This window comes from Phalacrocorax carbo, chromosome 2, assembly GCF_963921805.1.
Source record: "Phalacrocorax carbo chromosome 2, bPhaCar2.1, whole genome shotgun sequence".
In the NCBI taxonomy this organism is placed as follows: domain Eukaryota; kingdom Metazoa; phylum Chordata; class Aves; order Suliformes; family Phalacrocoracidae; genus Phalacrocorax; species Phalacrocorax carbo.
In genome coordinates this window covers 106,883,124-106,902,008 of record NC_087514.1, presented here as the reverse complement: position 1 = coordinate 106,902,008, position 18,885 = coordinate 106,883,124, and the positions used below count along the sequence as shown (strand labels likewise).

Genomic DNA, 18,885 nt, shown 5'->3' with positions numbered 1-18,885 from the left:
TTCATTTCTGCTGAACATCTCACGTACTAAACATTCTGCAGTGTTTGAGGGTCTAAGTCACAGTCTAGGAAACCACCATGAGTGGCATCACATGAACACAGAGGAAGTGATAGTTATTGTCTCAAGTGTGAAATATTTTGAATGAATAGCACATGAACTCCATCAGTCCTCCTTTTCCTAATGAGGTCTGAACAGGTTCAGAAGAACGACTGCATACTGAGTCTTGAGGGCTAAAACTAACATAAAATACTAAAATATTATTAATGTAAAAAACTATGTTGTTTTAGATCATATATAAAACTTTTTTTTAAAGTTACTTTACTATCCAGAAGTGAAGTACCAATATCATTTACATCCGTAACAAATCTTAAAGAATCCCTGCCTGCTGTTGATTGTAAGGCTCTCGAGCCTAAATCTGGAACCAAAATCTGACATCATTGACACAAAAATCAGCAGTTAGATCTTCAACATACCCATATAGTAGGATTCTGCTTTGATTCTGGAAAGTACTCTTGCATTACCTTTGAAAAGCCAAATATTTGTAATGTATTGAAGTCTTCTATTTTGACATTTTCTTATCCCTGATTCTTAAAAGTGCTTGATCCAAAGCCAAAAGAAACATTGGAGTCCTTTCTCTAGTTTTTGGTGAGTTTTGAATCAGTCTCATAATCCAAAAATGAGATTAAATGGTCACAGAAAATAATATTGTATTGTATTCTTTAGTGGCAACTTGGTAATAGTGGTATGGGGTAGCAGCATTACAGGTGGAACTGGAAGGTGGTTTTTTTTTTTTCCAAAAACAACACACAGTCTCCCAACTCACGTTTTTATGAGGCACTGAGTGCAATTTTGTGTGTGATGATAATTAACTCCTGTCACAAAAGTAACCCTCCACTGCCACGGACTGATTGTACTCCCAGACAGGCAGAAGTGTGCACAGAAATGTGTTTTCTTGAAAATTTTTTCATTCACTGCAGTTTTTCCAGGTGTTTCAGAGTCTAGGAGGCAAAACAAGTAAAATCAGAATGTTTATTCAGGCAGATAAGACTTTATTTCTCAATGGAAGAAGGATTCGCCCGTATGTATAAATTTTTATATATTTACAGATGTATGTATTTTTACATGTATTTCTATGTTTTTATATATTTATATATGTATTGAAACAGATATAAAGGCAGGAGGGCAAGAGAAGGCTGCCAGGTAGCAGCCGCAGCCCCAAGGCGTGTGCAGCTGGGAAGCCGGAGGGCTCCGGGTGCCCTGGCGGGACGTGTCCGGCTTCCCAAGCGGGCGGCGCGCAGGCGCCTCTCAGTCCCCAGCCCCGGTGAGATGCTCTCGGACGTGGGAAGGGGATCGTCCTGCCTTTCCCTGCCTCCTGCTTTCTTTCCGGCCCCTCTGCCCCACTTTTCTTCTCAGCCTAGTCCCCTGTCTGCTTTTCATGATTTGGGATATTTTAATTTTTTTTAATGTTGCCCACTCCCCCGGACCCTGCTTACCACCATAGCTCCTGATCCTCCAAATAGCGGTATCTGAAGGGAGACCCGCCTGTTGATTATCCCCCACACGCCTTCTCTCCGCTTCCACCCACCCTCTGCCCCCACCCCTCCCTCCGCTTGATTTCAGACCTTTGGATGGTGTTTTGGTGTCATTAGGAGATTAACATCCCCGGAGTACCCGGGGAGGAGGAGTAGGAGGAGGAGGGTGGAGGGGAGAGAGAGGCAGCAGGCAGGAAGGTTGGCATATTAACACGAGTGAGGCTTTCCTACCGCCGTCCCAGCCATCCCCGGCTCCTTGGTGGCAGCGGAGGGGGCGTTTGCTTTGAGCCGCGGGTTGCGGCCGGCGGGCTGCGCCCGGTGCCCGCGTCCGCGGAGCTGCGGCGGCGGCGGGGGCTGCCGGTGGGCGGGCGGCCGCAGCTCCTTCTCGCAGCCCCCTTCTCCTTTATGAGCAGCGAGGCGGAGGAGCGGCAGCGGGAGACACCAGGAGGAGCATTTCTTCCCCGGGGTTTATGAATGGCACTGACATGGAGGAAATATCGTTTCAGAAAGTCAAGACCAAGAGGAAGAAGTGCTGCCGCTGCTGCTGCTCCCCGCCGGCTGCCGCGGCGGCGGGAGCGGGAGCCGGGCGGGGGGACCCCCCTCCCTTGCTGCTGCTGGATGCCATCGCCTGCGAGGACGAGTTTGACTGCAAGGAGCTGGAGGCTCTCTTCCAGAGCTACAACCTGAAGCTTGAGCAGACGTCCACCCTCAAGGCCCTGGCCGTCCTCATCGTGCTCACCGCCAGCCTGGCCCTGGTGGAGCTGCTCTCCGGCCCCAGCCTGACCATTTCCAAAGGCTCGCACCCGGTGCACTGCATCATCTTCCTCTCCCTCTTCATCGTCACCAATGTCAAGTACCTGCAGGTCACCCAGCTGCAGCAGATCGTCAAGCTCACCTTGCTCTTCAGCTTCACCTTCTCCTTCCTTTGCTGCCCCTTCTCTCTCAGCGCCTACGGCATGGAGCCCCCCAGCGCCCCCGAGCAGGGCATGTGGCAGCTCATGCTGGTCACCTTCGTCTCCTATTCGCTGCTGCCCGTCCGGACCCTGCTCGCCATCGTCTTCGGGCTGGTGGTGTCCGTCTCCCACCTCATCGTCACCGCCACCTCCGTCAGTGCCAAGCGGCAGAGGCTCTGGAGGACGGTGAGAGAGGGCAGGGCCGGGCAGGGCCGGGCCGGGCCGGGCCCTGCAGCACGGCACAGCCGGGCGGCGGGTGCCCGGCGGGCGGGGGGAAGCGCAGAGAGGCGCGGAACGCGCCCCGGGGTCCAGCGGAGCCTGCGTGCCGCCCACCACCAGCCGCGGTGGCGGTGGCTGGGGAGTGCCCGGTGTCCTCCCGGTGGCGGGCCAGGCGGTGGCTGGGGAGTGCCCGGTGTGCCCCCGGCGGGGAAGGGGCGAGCACACATGAGCTTCAGGCGGTGTCTGTAGTCCCCGAAAGTTTCCGGGAGGCGGGGGGGATAGGGCGGCTCCTGGGAGACGGGACCTCTCGGCTTTGTCTCTCGAAGGAAAACTGGGGAGACGGTAGGGGAGCAAGCAGTACCGTTTCCCACACTGGAGCAGGTTCAGGGGCACCGCATGCACAGTCAGTGCAAATCGAGCGTGTATAAACAACACCTTCTGACCTAGTACAAACTTGGCATAGATAATAAGCTGCGTGTGGTAATAACACTTCGATCGACTAGATTTGTATCCTCGCTGTCTCGCTCTGCCGTGGACCCTTGAGAGACCCTCACGGGGGCTCTGCAGAAACGATCTGAAGTAGGTGGGACACTCAAAGGGGGAAACCCACCTCGGGGCGAGCGAGGCATTCCCCCTTCAATTTCCCCAGGGCAGCTGCTGCCCCCTCTCCGCAGACATTACCTGCTATGTCAGTGAACTTCCTAGCGGTTCCCTTTCCCCTCTGAATGATTCCAGCAAATCCTCCCTCTGCAGCAAGCATCTCTGGAAACGTGCTGCTGCACTCTCCCCCCTCCCCCGACTAGCTATTTATAGCCCTGCAGGGCTTTCTCCGGCTTCCGTGGCCTGATGGGCCGCACTGGCAGGGGGAGGAGGATGAGGAGATCCGCGTATGGGAAATGCTGGGGCTGGGAGTCGGAGTTTGTTGCTTAAGCCTCTGTTATGAGGTGGCTCTGAACCACTGGGAAAGAGAAATTGAAAAATTTCTGTGTCCTCCCTCCCGCGTATTGCATTATGTCTGCCCTCAGGGGAAGCACACAGTTTCTGGGCTCTAGCTTGGTGTTAAACAACAATTTAATGCATAATTGAAGTACTTAGTAGATTACTTCGGCTGAATCCTGGTATTATTGTCCATGGCTGTGTAGGGCTGTGTTGTGATGCTAGGATGCACACAGCTGGCATGGGCATAAACACTGCCATAAGCAGAATTGTACACCTTTGTGCCCAGAGCTGTGAATTCCTTCTTCCTCCTCACATGCCTGCACAGATACACCAGTGTGACATACATATACATAATGGAGATACACAGGGACAATCAAAGGAGTGATGTTACTAAGACAAACAGGATTATTCATGGCTTCAGGCTGCTGAGCTGGTGGACAAAATAAATTGTATATTTTGAAGGGGAAGAGAGAGATAAGCTGAGCTTTATGATTTACCCAGATAATCTGATGGTCTATTTTTAAATGCGTGATTTAGAGTTTCCATGAGAGGGAGAGCTGATGAAGAGCAGGAGCACTGAGAGAGACACCTTCCTTAAAAGCATCCAAAAGGATGCTTAAAAACACTAGAATCTTTCTCTTTGAATAGGGCTGAAGATAGCTATTTTTCCTGGAGGACCAATTAGTCCTTATGGGAGTCCAAGCTATCCTGGCTGCCCTGACACAGAGGCAGATTTTCCTTGATGCCGAGTTGCAGCTCAGTGTGGCACCTGCTGTTCTGGATGAACAACATAAAGAAGCTGACAGTAACGTCTGCTCACTAAATTATCTAACCAAGGGCTTGAATGAGAAATATTTTGAAGAGAGAAAATCTGCTAACTTACTTTTTAAATGCTAGTTTAACTCAGTTATTCAACAGGGAAGAAGCTGGCTTAAAAATACATAGAAAAAGTTGACTAGTGGCTGATGTAACACTTGTATGTTTCTTCTTCATCACCGTCTCCCTCCCTGCAAAGTAATTTCAGCAATTTGTATGCAGTCCCCAGAGCAGTATGCTTTGCTGATAACAGGAGGCAGACAACAGCTCTGACTCAAGCAAAATAACTGGTCTGTGAACTTGTGTCACACAGAAATGCACATTGATTTGTCACATATTTGCTAGCAAAAAGTCTTCTGATTTGAGGACTATCTCTGTGTATGGAAGGGACTCTTCCCCTACAAAGTCATTTTTTCTTTTCAAAAGAACGATTTCACAATGGTTGGAAATGTAAAGCCATGTAAACGCCACATCATCAAAATTTATTTGCCTGGTCTGAGAGTAGCCCAGCTTTTTTTCTGTAAAGGCTAGAATGGATGCTGGATCTGCTTCCCAGCCACTGAATTTTATCATGACTGTCCCAGTGCTTGTAGACACAGCATGCAGTCAGTCTTTCAGGGAGGCTGGATGGCTCTATGCAGAGCTGCAATAGCGTGAATAGCTCTGTTCTTTCTCCCAACCCCTAGCCCCAAGCACACAGGTGAATTTAAGCCTTTAAATAGGAATCTGCTGTATCCAGAAATGGAGAAGCACCTGCACCAACCACTGAAGCCAGTGTTCTGTTAAAGAAGCCTTTGATTTTGGGGTGATTCAGGTAGGGAACCAATTTTATTTTTGTTTAGCCTGAGCTTTAAAGAGCACAGATATAGTAACTTCAATTGAAGTTACTGGCAAGTTAAGTTGTCAGCAAGACCAAGCAGTTCACGTTGTTTCAAGTTCAACCCATTAAAAAATGGGCATAACCAAGTTAAGGGGTTTGTTCTGAAGTGGACTTTTGGATGCACATCTTTTATTCCATGCTCTCTGAGGAAACACAATATGCAAATCTTTGAATGCCAAAAGCCTCTCTGAGTTCAGTTGTGCTGAATCAGACCCTGAGTGAGTCCCATGGCATGTTTAAAATTTGCATATAAATGTAAAAATGTCATATAAATGTACAACACTTCAGCATATTAAAATCAATAATCAGGTCATTGAGGGAGAAGTTTGTTATGAGGTCTACACAGTAAAGAACGTTTAATTTGCAAGTGATAGTTTTCTCACAGTACAGCGCTGTCTGCAGGTGGTCTGTGGAGATCACAGCCTCATTTCTTCTAGCTCTCTCCACCATTAGATGTCATGTCTTGTCATGTCTTGTCATGGTTGAGAAACAGGCATGTGTAAAAGCAAGAGAGGAGGAATGAAGTGTAGTGAGGCAAAGAGTAATGTGGCAGAACTCAAGCTTCATCTTTCCACTCAGTAGTTGCTTTTTCATCAAATGAAAGATTCTGATCTGCTAATCTGTCCTGCTCATATCTTTGAGAAATGTAGTAATTGATAAAATGTATACATGAATAAGTGGAATATTAAAAATATGCAAAGTACTTGTGGGCAACCGTGACCCTATTTGGAATGAGGTCATGGCAAAAGACATACTGACTTCATAGAGTAGTAGAATGTCCTGAGGTTGAAGGGACCCATGAGGATCAACAAGTCCAACTTCTGTCCCTGCACAGGACAACCCCCAAAATTCATAACAGGGCGTTGTCCAAGAGCTTCTCGAATAGTGTCAGGCTTGGTGCCATGACTGCCTCCCTGGGGAGCCTGTTCCAGTGCTCCACCACCCTCTGGGTAGAGAACCTTTTCCTAATATCCAACGTAAACATCCCATGGCACATCTTCCTGCCATTCCCTCGGGTCCTGTCATTGGTCACCAGAGAGAAGAGATCACCACCTGCCCCTCCTCCTCCCCTTGTGAGGAAGTTGTAGAACGCAGTGGGGTCTCCCCTCAGTCTCTTCTTCTCCAGGCTGAACAAACCAAGTGACCTTAGCTGTTCCTCATAGTTTTTCCTCTAAACCCTTCACCAGCTTCATGGCCCTCCTCTGAACACTCTGTAGTAGCTTTATATCCTTAATGTACTGTGGCACCCAAAACTGTACACAGTACTCGAGGTGAGGCCACACCAGCACAGCGTAGAGCGGGACAATCACCTCCCTCAACTGGCTGCAATGCAGTGCTTGATGCACCCCAGGACATGGTTGGACCTCTTGGCTGCCAGGGCATACTTGGCTCATGTTCAACTTGCCATCGACGAGAACCCCCAGGTTCCTGTCTGCAGAGCTGCTCTCCAGCCTCTCATTCCACAGTCTGTATGTGCATCCAGGGTTGCCATGCCCCAGGTGCAAAATTTAGCATTTGCCCTTGTTTAACTTCTTATGGTTGGTGATTTCCCAGCTCTCCAGTCTGTCCAGATCTCTCTGCCCTTGAGAGTGTCAACAGACCTCACAGCTGTTTTTGCATGTCTTATTTGACACTTTGATGCGGATGTAAATAGTGTATAGAACCAATAGCGTGTTGGTCATGTCAGTCCAACTCTTTCACTTTGGAGTCATGGAACTAAATGGTCATGCCATAAAATGCGACAAGATATCTACAGGCAGCTGAACCTACAAATAAAGTTTTAACATGTTGGACTCTAGTCAGGTTTGTTTTTTGTGTTTTTGTTTTTTTGTTTGTTTGTTTTTTTCCACCCCTTATAGTGTCCAGATGTATGTTAGGTTCTTCAGGGCAGTTACAGAAATACAGAAACCTGCCCAAGCATCTTAGTTTAATTTTTGTTGTGATACAGTGAGTAGGTGTTAAGACATTAAGGACAGCTGAGGTGAGGAAGGCAAAAGCTGCTCACAGAAATTACTCAGTGGTGGCACGTGCATGGTTTCATGACTTAATGTTAAATAAATTCTTTTGTCCTTCTAAATATTTTTGTCCCCTTGTCTTTTTTTTAAAAATACATGCTTATTTCCAGAAAATTCAAAAGCAAATAATACACGAACAAAGTGTACTCACACATCACAGAAATCTTTGTGGAAGAGCAAATATGTTGTGAAAACTAAAGTTCCAACATGAATAACAAAGGACAGAAGAAAGAAAGGTGCTATCATAAATTAGTAAATGTTGTAGTATTTTTCTGGCTGTATTTAAAACTTGTTTTATGCATGCATTTATTTATTTGTATGATTAGCAATTTTATTGATGAGAAAACACCAAAATTCTAGTGGGGAATGGGTAGACTATGAAAAGGATAACATGGAGAAACTGGTAACTGGTAAAATAATGTATTTAATACTTACAATTTTATCTTAACTCTCTGCAGATTAGTGTGATGGTAGCCTGGAATATCACAAGGAATTTTCTTTATCATGCCAGAGTTAATCTTATTTCTGCTACTGTTTAAAATGTAATTAATGAACATATCACTGACAGAACTGTTAATCTCCACACCTTTGTGTCTCACACAGAAGGTGGAGTCTAGCAGCCTAATAAAAAGGGTTGCAAATCAAAGACAGCTCAGCTCCATTGCCATTATTATTCTGTGCAAAGCTCAGGTTTTCTCCTTCATGCATATTAAACACTGCTGAGGGACTGTACTAGTTAATTTTCTTTGGTGCTTTTCAAATATTAGTATCAAGAACATTTCTAGTATTGCAAACATATCTACACAGTAATAATCTGTTTGAATTAACTCTTTTCCTCTCTTTTCAAAGATTGGGACCACTGTTCTTACAGATTCTCATTAAGTTCACATTTAGTCCATATTAAAAGACTGTTAAAACTATTTTTTCCCTAGTTAAAGTGGGATTTTAATCTTTATTTGTGACATGGGAATTGCCAGGTATTGACCACAGTATTTTTACCTAGGGGCTGAAGTGTAGGATTTTCTAGGGAATGTAGATCTCAGTGTCTTTTTCCACATAGAGATTAAGAAGCTCTTGGCTTCCTGAGTCTGCAAACTGCAGAAACTGCTACTTTTCATGGGTTTCCAAACAATAATAAAATGTTGATGATTCTGCATGCTTGAGAAACAAGAAGCCTTTGGGAAACTGGCAAGGATCATACAGACTTGGAGAAATAGTAAATAACAAATAATTTATCTGATGAGTTTAGTTGTTTTTCTCCTACTTAACAGCCTGGGGAGAATGCAGCTTCCCTCCAACAAATGTCACCATATTCAGAATTTTATGAGAATTTTTTTTTTTTTGGTAGCAGCTCTTTGCAATGATTTGTCATATGACCTTTGTATGGACACCTGTGGCTAGTGTATTAGTGTTTGTATTGCAATAACACCTGCGGGTCCCCATGATGGACCAGAAGCCTGTTAACTAGTCTACTGAATAAATACATGCCAAAAGGACAGACTTTCTCCTTGGCTCCACATCTTCCTCTCCCATTCTGTACTTTTCATTTGGAAAAACTTACCATGGAAATGTACATTGAATTTGCTAACGGGAAGTTCTGACTGTATGTCAAATATCTAACATATCTTAGTCTTGTTATGCTCAAAACCTTGTTTATAGACAAAGAGGAAATGTATCTTATATAAAGCTAGGATTTTTTTTTAAGTGCAATTGAAATCTTAACCATCTAATCAAAGAATCATTAATAGGCTAGATCCCATTATCTATGAAGAGAGAGGGCTGCTACCCAGAAAATGTTTTAATAATAATGAAGCAGCTAACACTGTTATACACTCACTTAGTTTCTACCCTCTTTCCTTGATGTTATGCTCACCCTTCCTCTGGTTCCCCAAGTCTTAAGTTTGGTGGCTTCATTCTGCTGGTGTTACCTGTGTTACCTGTGGTGGCAGCATCTGGAGTCTTTCACTGGAAGGAAGGGGCTGTTCATTTTAATGGTTTCTTCTTTTTTGCTCTAAGGTCCACTTGTGGACATTTTTATGAGTTTGTTAGCATGCATTTCTCTTTCTTTATTGGTCTACATCTCCATGTTACATCCAACTGTACTATATGTGGTTTCTTTTATACTTGTTCTTTGTTCTCTTTGTTACACCTAAACCCAGTTTTGCCCATCTTCAGGTCCCCCTTTTTTTTAACTGACCATTGTTGAGTCTCTTTTATAGCTATAAGTGGTGTCATCAGTACCAGGCCTATGCCCCATCTTTTGTAATACCATGCTTGTACTCGTCTACACCATCTCCTGTGCCTCGCCCCTGAAGGCCTCGGGCTCAACGCCTCCAAAGGCCTATATTTTTGCATACTACATCATTATGTTATAGTCATAAAACTGTTGTGTGAGCACACAAAGATATGCAAATGTAATACAAACCTACAGACATCTGGTCAATTAGAAAAAAAATGCTGTTATGTCTAAACCAAGTAAAACAAAGTGCAGGGAGGTAAAAAAAAGTATAGATTGAGAAGCTACACTTTTAGCTCAGATCAAGCCTGACATGCCCCAGAGGTCTTGCAAAATCACTACAAAGCTTATGATTTTCTATATAGGAATGGCAATACAGTATAATGGCAATACAGTATTACAGGGCTATATATTTGCAGTCTTTGTTACTATGTGTGTGGTTTAGACTGCCTCCATGTGTCTTATTATTGCTTTGATTTTAATGCTCACAGAGTGGGCCAAATGATAACTTCATTTCAAAATGGTAAAATTTTAATGTCTAGATCCTGGTTAATAGCAAAACATTGCACATAATGTTAGAAATGGTTATATATGGTATGTAGTCAGAGGCTGTCTTGGGCTCAGCGACCATGATATGATAGAGTTTTTGATTCTTGGAGAAGTAAGGAAGAGGGTCAGCAAAACTTCTATCCTGAACTTCAGAAGGGCAGACTTTGGATTGTTAAGGAGTCTGGTTAACAGAGTCCCTTGGGAGGCAGTCCTGAAGGGCAAAGGAGTCCAGGAAGGCTGGATGTTATTAAAGAAGGAAGTCTCAGAGGCGCAGGAGCAGGCCATCCCCATGTGCCGTAAGTCAAGCAGGCGGGGGAGAAGGCTGGCTTGGCTGAATAGGGAGCTTTGGCTGGAACTCAAGAAAAAAAGGAGAGCTTACTGCCTTTGGAAGCAGGGGCAGGGGATTCAGGAGGACTACAAGGATGTTGTGAGGTTATGCAGGGAAAAGATTAGAAAGGCAAAGGCCCAGCTGGAATTTAAACTGGCCGCTGCCATTAAATAAAACAAAAAATGTTTTATTAATATATCTGTGACAAAAGGAGGGCCAGGGAGAATCTCCCTCCTTTGTTGGATGCGGAAGGTAACCTTGCCACAAAAGATGAGGAGAAGGTACTTAATGCTTTCTTTGCCTCAGTCTTTAATAGTCAGACTGATCATCCTTGGGGTTGTCAGGCCCCTGTGCTGGGAGATGGAGATAGTATGCAGAATGAAGTCCCAGTTGTTGAAGAGGTGGCAGTCACCGACCTGCTCCTTCACTTGGATGTTCACAAGTCCATGGGACTGGATGGGATCCACCTGAGGATACTGAGGGAGCTGACAGAGGAGCTCACCAAGCCACTCTACATCATCTATCAGCAGTCCCGGTCAACCGGGGAGGTCCTAGATGTCTGGAAGCTAGCAAATGTGACGCCCCTCTACAAGAAGTGTCGGAAGGAGGATCTGGGGAACTACAGGCCTGTCAGCCTGACCTCAGTGCCGGGAAAGGTCATGGAGCATACCATCTTGAATGTCATTACGCAGCACATGTGGGACAACCAGGGGACTGGGCTCAGCCAGCATGGGTTTATGAAAGGGAGGTCCTGCCTCACTAACCTGGTGGTCTTCTATGATAAGGTGACTTGATTAGTGGATGAAGGGAAGGCTGTGGACACTGTCTACATGGACTTTAGTAAGGCCTTTGACACTGTCTCCCACAGCATTCTCCTGGAGAAGCTGGCTGCTCACGACTTGGAAAAGTGCACTCTGCGCTGGGTTACAAACTGGGTGGACGTCTGAGCCCAGAGAGTGGTAGTGAATGGAGTCAAATCCAGTTGGCGGCCTGACACAAGTGGTGTTCCCCAGGGCTCAGTGTTGGGACCAGTCCTGTTCAATATCTTCACTGATGATCTGGATGGGAGGATTGGGTGCACCCTCAGTAAGTTTGCAGGTGACACCAAGCTGGGTGGAAGTGTCGACCTGGTGGAGGGGAGGAAGGCCCAACAGAGGGACCTGGACAGGCTGGATCATTGGGCTGGAGCCAACGATATGAGATTCAACAAGGCTAAGTGTAGGGTCCTACACTTGGGTCACAACAACCCCATGCAATGCTACAGGCTTGGGGAGGAGTGGCTGGAGAGCTGCCTGGAGGAAAAGGACCTGGGGGTGCTGGTAGACAGCCGGCTGAACATGAGCTGGCAGCATGCTCAGGTGGCCAAGAAGGCCAATGGCATCCTGGCTTGTATCAGGAATAGTGTGGCCAGCAGGAGCAGGGAGGTGATCGTGCCCCTGTACTTGGCACTGGTGAGGCTGCACCTCAAGTCCTGTGTTTAGTTTTGGGCCCCTCACTACAAGAAGGACATCAAGGTGCTGGAGCATGTCCAGAGAAGGGCAGTGAAGTTGGTGAAGGGTCTAGAGAACAAGTCTTCTGAGGAGTGGCTGCGGGAGCTGGGGTTGTTTAGTCTGGAGAAGAAGAGGCTGAGGGGAGACCTTATCGCTCTCTACAACTACCTGAAAGGAGGTTGTAGCGAGGCGGGAGTCGGTCTCTTATCCCTAGTAACAAGCGATAGGACGAGAGGAAATGGCCTCAAGCTGTGCCAGGGGAAGTTTAGGATGGATATTAGGAAAAACTTCTTCACTGAAAGGGTTGTCAGGCATTGGAACAGGCTGCCCATGGAGGTGGTGGAGTCTCCATCCCTGGAGGTATTTAAAAGAAGGGTAGATGTGGTGCTTGAGGATATGGTTTAGTGGTGGGCTTGGCAGTGATACGTTAGTGGTTGGACTCAATGATCTTAAGGGTCTTTTCCAAACTTAACAATTCTATGATTCTATGATTCTATTTCAGGACTGTATTTAATTTACATACTTGCTGTGAGAAGAAGCAGTTTTCATATGTGTTTGTGCAGCTCCAAGCTCAGGGGCTCCCAATTTGTGTTTAAAGGTCTTTGAGGCTTCTATGTGATTTTTTTGAGGGTTTCTTTTCTTTTCTTCTGCCCTTCTGTCCTTCCTTTTCTCTCCCTTCCATCTTGTTTTCCCTAGTATAGTGCAGTGCCTTGCTGGACAGAACTAGTGTAATGCAACATCTAGCTAGTGCAGGTTTCAATTTCTTTTAATCTACTTTAAACACAGCCCTGAATGTCTGCATGTCTATATTAAATGACCCTTCCTAACTAGAGCAGAATTTTTCGTTCCAGCTTTTTCTTATCTCATTCTGTCAGTTTAGATGCATTGCATTCTTACATGCTAAATTTTGCTGTTGCCATTTCAGAAAACATCAGCTAGCATAAATAATATTTTCCATCTATCACAGTTAGTTATTGTCTTGTACTTTCTTAGATTCAAAAGACCATATACTCGTGTCTTCCCTATAGGAATAAAGTAGTACAACACAACTAAATGCAGATGGCATGTATGGAAAGAGGGAGATGAGCCAGAACAGCATTGTTCCTTGTTGCTTGTTCTGTTTGTTCTGTATTTGGAATTACCAAAGACAATAACAGTACCTTTCATTTACTCAAGTGTAATCTGGGCTAAGCACTTCCCTTCAATGCAAGTTAATATATAAATTTTAATTCATATAAATGTACAATAAATATAATATAGAAATATTTATTCTGTATGATCTTTCCACATGAGCTGATTCTGGAAAGAAATAAATTCACCAAACACACTATGTATACAGAAAAGCTGTTTCTTCCATCAGGATTTGAAATAGTGAAAAATTCCAGAAATGCGGACCAAGTGTGGCTCTAGGGCAGGCAATAAAGTGTGACAAAGCTGTAAGAAATACAGTTATTTCTTTAAATGTGGATCAGGAATAACAGAAGTCCTTTGTCATCCAGAGATGTATGTTGCAAGAAATCATCTAAGAGTGGCTGATATGAAAAAATGTTTTAGAACCATATTCCACTGTAACACCACCTTTCAGACATTTATTCTAGAGCAAGGCGTTCATCACTGCAGTCAGTAACAAGTGGTTGTGCATCCTCCTATACAACTTTATAAAAGTAAACATAATTAACTGGTCTTTACAATGGTTAACACATAAAGTTAAGGAGTTACTGTAGCCAACCTGACAGTTTTTCTTTTGCATAGGTTGCTTATTCATACATTACAATAGCAGAGAAATATTTTTCAAATTCCATAAATCTGCTTATGATTCTGTCTTAGAACATGAAGGTAATTATCCACCCACTCAAAATTAGGAAATGATACAACACCAATAAACACAGTTGTAAAAGAGATTTACATAAAATATATCCTTAATTTGAAGTATCAACAGCCTGAAAAAAATATTGTGCTTGAGCAGGACTTGTGAAATTTGTTCATATGAAGTTGAGAATAAGCCTATGCCGTCTAAGTAAAGAATGTCTTTCTTCCTGTACAGAGATTGAGTTAGTCTGTATAAAATATAATGTGGCAAAATGAAACTTTGGGGTAAATCGATCAATGTTCATCCAGAAGTGAAGGATATAGGCCTCAGCCTCATTTCACTTTTAAACACCAAAAACCATCTCACAGGGCTCTGGGAAGATTTACAGGATGTGCCAAAAAGTCTTCTTTCATCTCAGAATGCTTTAAGTAAAAGGGAGCACCATTTAAAGTCAACTGTCTAGGAAGTCAAGATCTGTTTGTTTGCTTCATGACATGAAAGTATTAGTGGCCTGTAAGAGAGAGAAGCTATATCAGGATCAAATTCCTGCTGTTGCAGGTTGTCCCTGGAGTCTGCTTTGCAGACTCCTGGTCACTGCTGTCATGCCTGTCAAAGATTGGATTCTACTCCTCACCTGGGATTGTGGGTCACAGAGGTAGAATGCTATGCTCTGGAAGTTGAGGATGACCCCTGAAGGATGTCCTGTGTGATTCCTGGTATTGGACTCTGCAACCTTTGTGCTGATATCTCTGCTGATCTGTGCTGGTTTAAAGCAAATCAGCTGTAGCAGGGCTGTAGGAGTTGAAAAAGCCTAGGTTTTAAGTCCATGGTTGGATTAGCTATCTCTGCTCTATCTGTCATTCATCTATACTTTGAAATATAAGGAATAATGATACTTTTCAGAACAGAGAAACAAACTGAGCATTATCTCCATGTTCAATAAGTGAATTTCCTCTTCCCACCCCCAGTTATGTGAATGACAGTGGTTAATGATAGCTGCCTGAGTTCCCCCAGATGGAAAGTTTACATTAGCTTTTTTGGCCTCCTCCATGCAGCCTTCTCTCTATTTTAGGTAGCAGTAGATTGAGAACATTGCAGCTGAGTTAGTCAAAATAAACTGCTTTATCAGTAGTCCATTTCTTCTTGCTTACACTGTTAAGAAGATTAGTTTGATTTTTAACTTTGAAGAGACCACAGCCTGAAGAGGGGATTCCTATTCTAAACTGCAATTCACAATATTGGTTAATATTAACACAATGGCTGAAATGGCTTTGGTAGGAGGGTAATGTGCTTTTTAACTTATAGCGCATGCTCTTCTTATAACAGCATCTGGAATATCCTTCACTGAAAAGGGTGATGATGTTTAAGATGAGAGAGTGAGCTTCATTTGCTGGGCTTTTAAACAGTTACATTGCTATTGCTAAATTCAAAATCTAGAAGAGCGTGATTGATAAAATTATTTGACATGGCTTTTTTATCACAACACCATTATTTCTAAGCCTTATTTGATGTCTGACAGGAACATTAAGGGAATTGTGAATAAGTTCCTGAATACCTGCAGACTATTTAGTGCAAATCTTATATATAGTTAATATATTTATTTAGGGGGCAATGGATAGGGTAAGGTATAGGATTTTCTTAGCTTGCCTATAGGCAAGGGACACGAAAAATGCACCTTTCTTACTCTTGGGTCATAGAAGAATATGGCAAAAAATTTTACAGTTGGTATTTACAGTTGATATTTTACAGTTATGATGAACAGAAGTATTGAAATGGGCAATGACCACTTGTAAAGCTATGAATTATTCGCTATCCTTTAATTGATATTTTTGTAGCATTGCTAGTTTATCAATAGAGGACCTAATAATTTTAAAAAATGTTTTGCTTTCTTGCTTTTTTTCTTTTTCTGTTGCTGCTTTTGTGGAACCAGTCCCTGTCAGTTTTGGCTGACTACTGCAGTTCTTGGTGCAGTGACCTCTACTGAACTTCCCTCAAAAGAGAACATCAACCAGATACAAAAGAGGGAATGTTCTTCTGGGGTGGGGATGACTGCAGAAATGAGGTTGATCTTTCCTAATTTCCCCAAGGGTGCACAACATTCAGCCTGAGGACTTCATCTGTCATGTTAGTTAGGGAATTTACACTCATGAGCCTTAGTCCCAGATCTCAATGGTATCATTTGCAAAAGCCGCATCTCTCCAGCATGATCGTACACTGAAGGACTGAACTTGGCTACTGATCAATATGATTTTTCCTTCTTTTGGGCAAAAGATAGAATACCTGAACTAGGGAGAAATCATCTAACAAAATGTCTTACATGGCCCTGAGGTTGTCTTTTGAAGTTTAGAGTTACTGGTCCTCTGTAAAGCTAAGGATTTGACACATATATTATCCATTATCTAACATTCTCAAAAAAATATTCTTCACAGGAAGATATCAGGTGCTATCTTGGCTTCTTTTCCCTTGTATATGATAGTTGCTGCCATCCCACTCATAAAAAAAAAGACTGAAAAATCAAAGACTTTAAACTATTTTGTACAATACAGTTTGTACAAACCTTTTTCTGAAGTTGTAATATAAAAAAAAAGTTATCCTAAAGCTGATATGTAATGCACTGCTGAGTTACAGTAATCTTACTGTGCACAGTCCTAAATGTAGATGGTTTTATTTAATGGTATAAACCTTGGAAAATATATATCTGTATCTCCTTATTGCAACTAAGGGATTCAAGAGTAGAGCTGTATGAGGGAAAGGTCTTTTCTTCTTTAGAGTCACAGTTCAAATTTAGGTTGCTAAATTTCAAGATTCTTTACTATCTAAGGATATTTTGATGACATACCAAAATGTGTATGAAAGACTGATGCTAATAGTCCAGTTTCTGAGATGCAAATAGGTTTTTAGCATCACTGTTCGTAACTCAGCAAGGCCAGCAGACTTAAAGTGCTTTTCTTAGTCTGTAGGCAAAAAAAAGTGTTGTTTTGCTAAGACTGATTATGATATAATATGTATGTCTTAGAATTGTAATGAAATTTCACAGGGCCTCTGCATCATTGGTATTCACATGTATAACAACAGAATGTGAGACAAACTTCCTTCCAGGGTATTACAGAGTCTGCTGCTGTGTTTGACTTTTAACACGTTGGGTAAATAACATGAATCTTACTATGGCAAAAGTCACATTGACCCTAAATCAGTACCAAGGGAGAACTGAGGGCTTTGACTTATCAGCAAATGACAGCGGTGCAAAATATAGGTAGACATTGGCTACAGCATGAGCTCATTCTGTGGCATACTGCAATAAATGCAAAGTATTTTGAGGGTATGGGTTTTTTCCTTTAGGAACCCTTAAGTCATCTGGAAACTACAGGGTATAGTAGTTCAAAAGCTGGCACACAGCAGGCTGTCTTGGAGTAGCTGAAGAAGGGAAAACCATTAGGGGTCAGGTTGCTCATCCTCAGGAGAAGTATTTCTCTCTAGCATCTGGAAGTCTCACAGTTGTTTTCAGAGTTGGTTAAACTATCTCCTGTTGGAAAGCTTCTTGGGACCAGTGTAGATGTCAAAGGTCTACTAGTGGCCTAAATGTAAGACAATATCACCATTACCAATGTCACCATATCTAGATGTAATATCATCAACAACTGTAGATGTTGATTGGTATTACCTGTCTGTAGACTGACCAGTTTCTGGGTTAAGCTCTTTTGGGGAGTTTCATGTGAGAGAAGAGTACTATAAGAAAAATAGGATCTAGTTAGCTTTGTCAGTCTTTGTCCAGTAAGTAAAACGCTTCATGTCTTATACCTCTCCTGGCCTCTCTTCAAGGGTGAATTTCTAGTCACAGCCTAGTATTGCACCAGTCTGGGGTGCTCAATGTACAAACCCTAACTCATGTTTGTGCTAGCTGTATCATGTGTGCAGACAGAACAGGAACTCCAGCTAATACATTTTCTCCTCTGACTCAAGGAAACTTGAACACAAGTCTTTGTATTCAGAAGAGGAGGGCCTTGGTGACACCTCTTGGTGCACCACGTTCTGATACATTCACTTTCTGCACTATGGAGTCACTCTTTCCATTCTAAGTCAATTGTGCCTGTGCCTTTGTTAAGGGTGGGTAGCACTCTGTACTGTCCCACCTGAAGCATGATTTTGGGAATCTGTCAGTCAAGCTTAGTTACGTGAGCTTACAAACTGTCACACAGCTGGGATTGTTTTGACAATGCAACCTTCTCTGTTGTAATCTCATCTTTGTGTGGATCATAAAGTGGCATAAAAGTGCTAAGACACAGGTCAGATAACAGAGGAGATAACAAAGCCTGGTGATAACTGGTGGTATCACGTTTGCTGTTTATGTCCTGAATAGTAAACCTGGAAAGCATTCACAGGTGTGATGCTCAAGTAATGCCCTCTGAACAGGAATCAGAAATCTCTAGTGTTGAAAGGCAGTGCCTAGACTTTTCTCGCTTGGACTCAGGAACTTCAGATATCCAGAGTCTACTAGGAAGGAAGTCTGATAGGTGAGTGATTAGGGTTAGACAAATAATCAAAAGGCTAGCTATTTCTGGTTTTCCTAAAGCAGCTATTAATGGCCTAGTTTTACCGTCAGGCTATATTTTAAGTCACCATTGCCACTGAAAAAAGTAGTCCCATGGATGCTTGTACGCACCCCTATTCATCCATTTTTACCACCTAAACACAGTGGACCAGGGAGCTAATGCGGGATAGAACCAGCCTGGTAGGATGGGCTCCTGGATGGGTGAGTCTGCTAGTCCTGTTCACACCTGAATTGGCTTTGGTGTTGGCATGAAGAGGCTGGGAATAGGAATGAGCAAGCAGTGTAAAAAAGAGGGAAGAATTTTTTTTTTTACTGTTCTGTCAGTTTATCTCCTTGTGTTGTAGCAGCAGCCATGTTGTCTTCACTGCTACATGAACTTCAATGGGAGTAACATTAGACATCTTTTTGTAAATGGATCCTAACTTTTCACTTTATAGCTAATCATATGTGCATTAATTTAGATATGGATGTTTAGAACATAAGTAAATCAGGTGATACAACTAAAGGCTGGGCTGATTTAGTAGAGCTGCTAAAACAATGTTTGTCACTGTTGGATCCTAGAACAGCTT

At 43.4% G+C, this 18,885-nt stretch overlaps 1 protein-coding gene across 1 annotated transcript in view; it reads left to right on the top strand.

Annotated features, from left to right (window-relative positions):
• The first annotated feature begins 1,710 nt into the window (after positions 1-1,710).
• Positions 1,711-18,885, top strand: part of ADCY1 (adenylate cyclase 1) — a 185,065-nt gene continuing 167,890 nt past the window's right edge. The window contains exon 1 of the mRNA XM_064443805.1: positions 1,711-2,671. Within this exon, the coding sequence (XP_064299875.1) occupies positions 2,003-2,671 (669 nt within the window). The 5' untranslated portion in view covers positions 1,711-2,002. The remainder of the gene's footprint in view (positions 2,672-18,885) is intronic.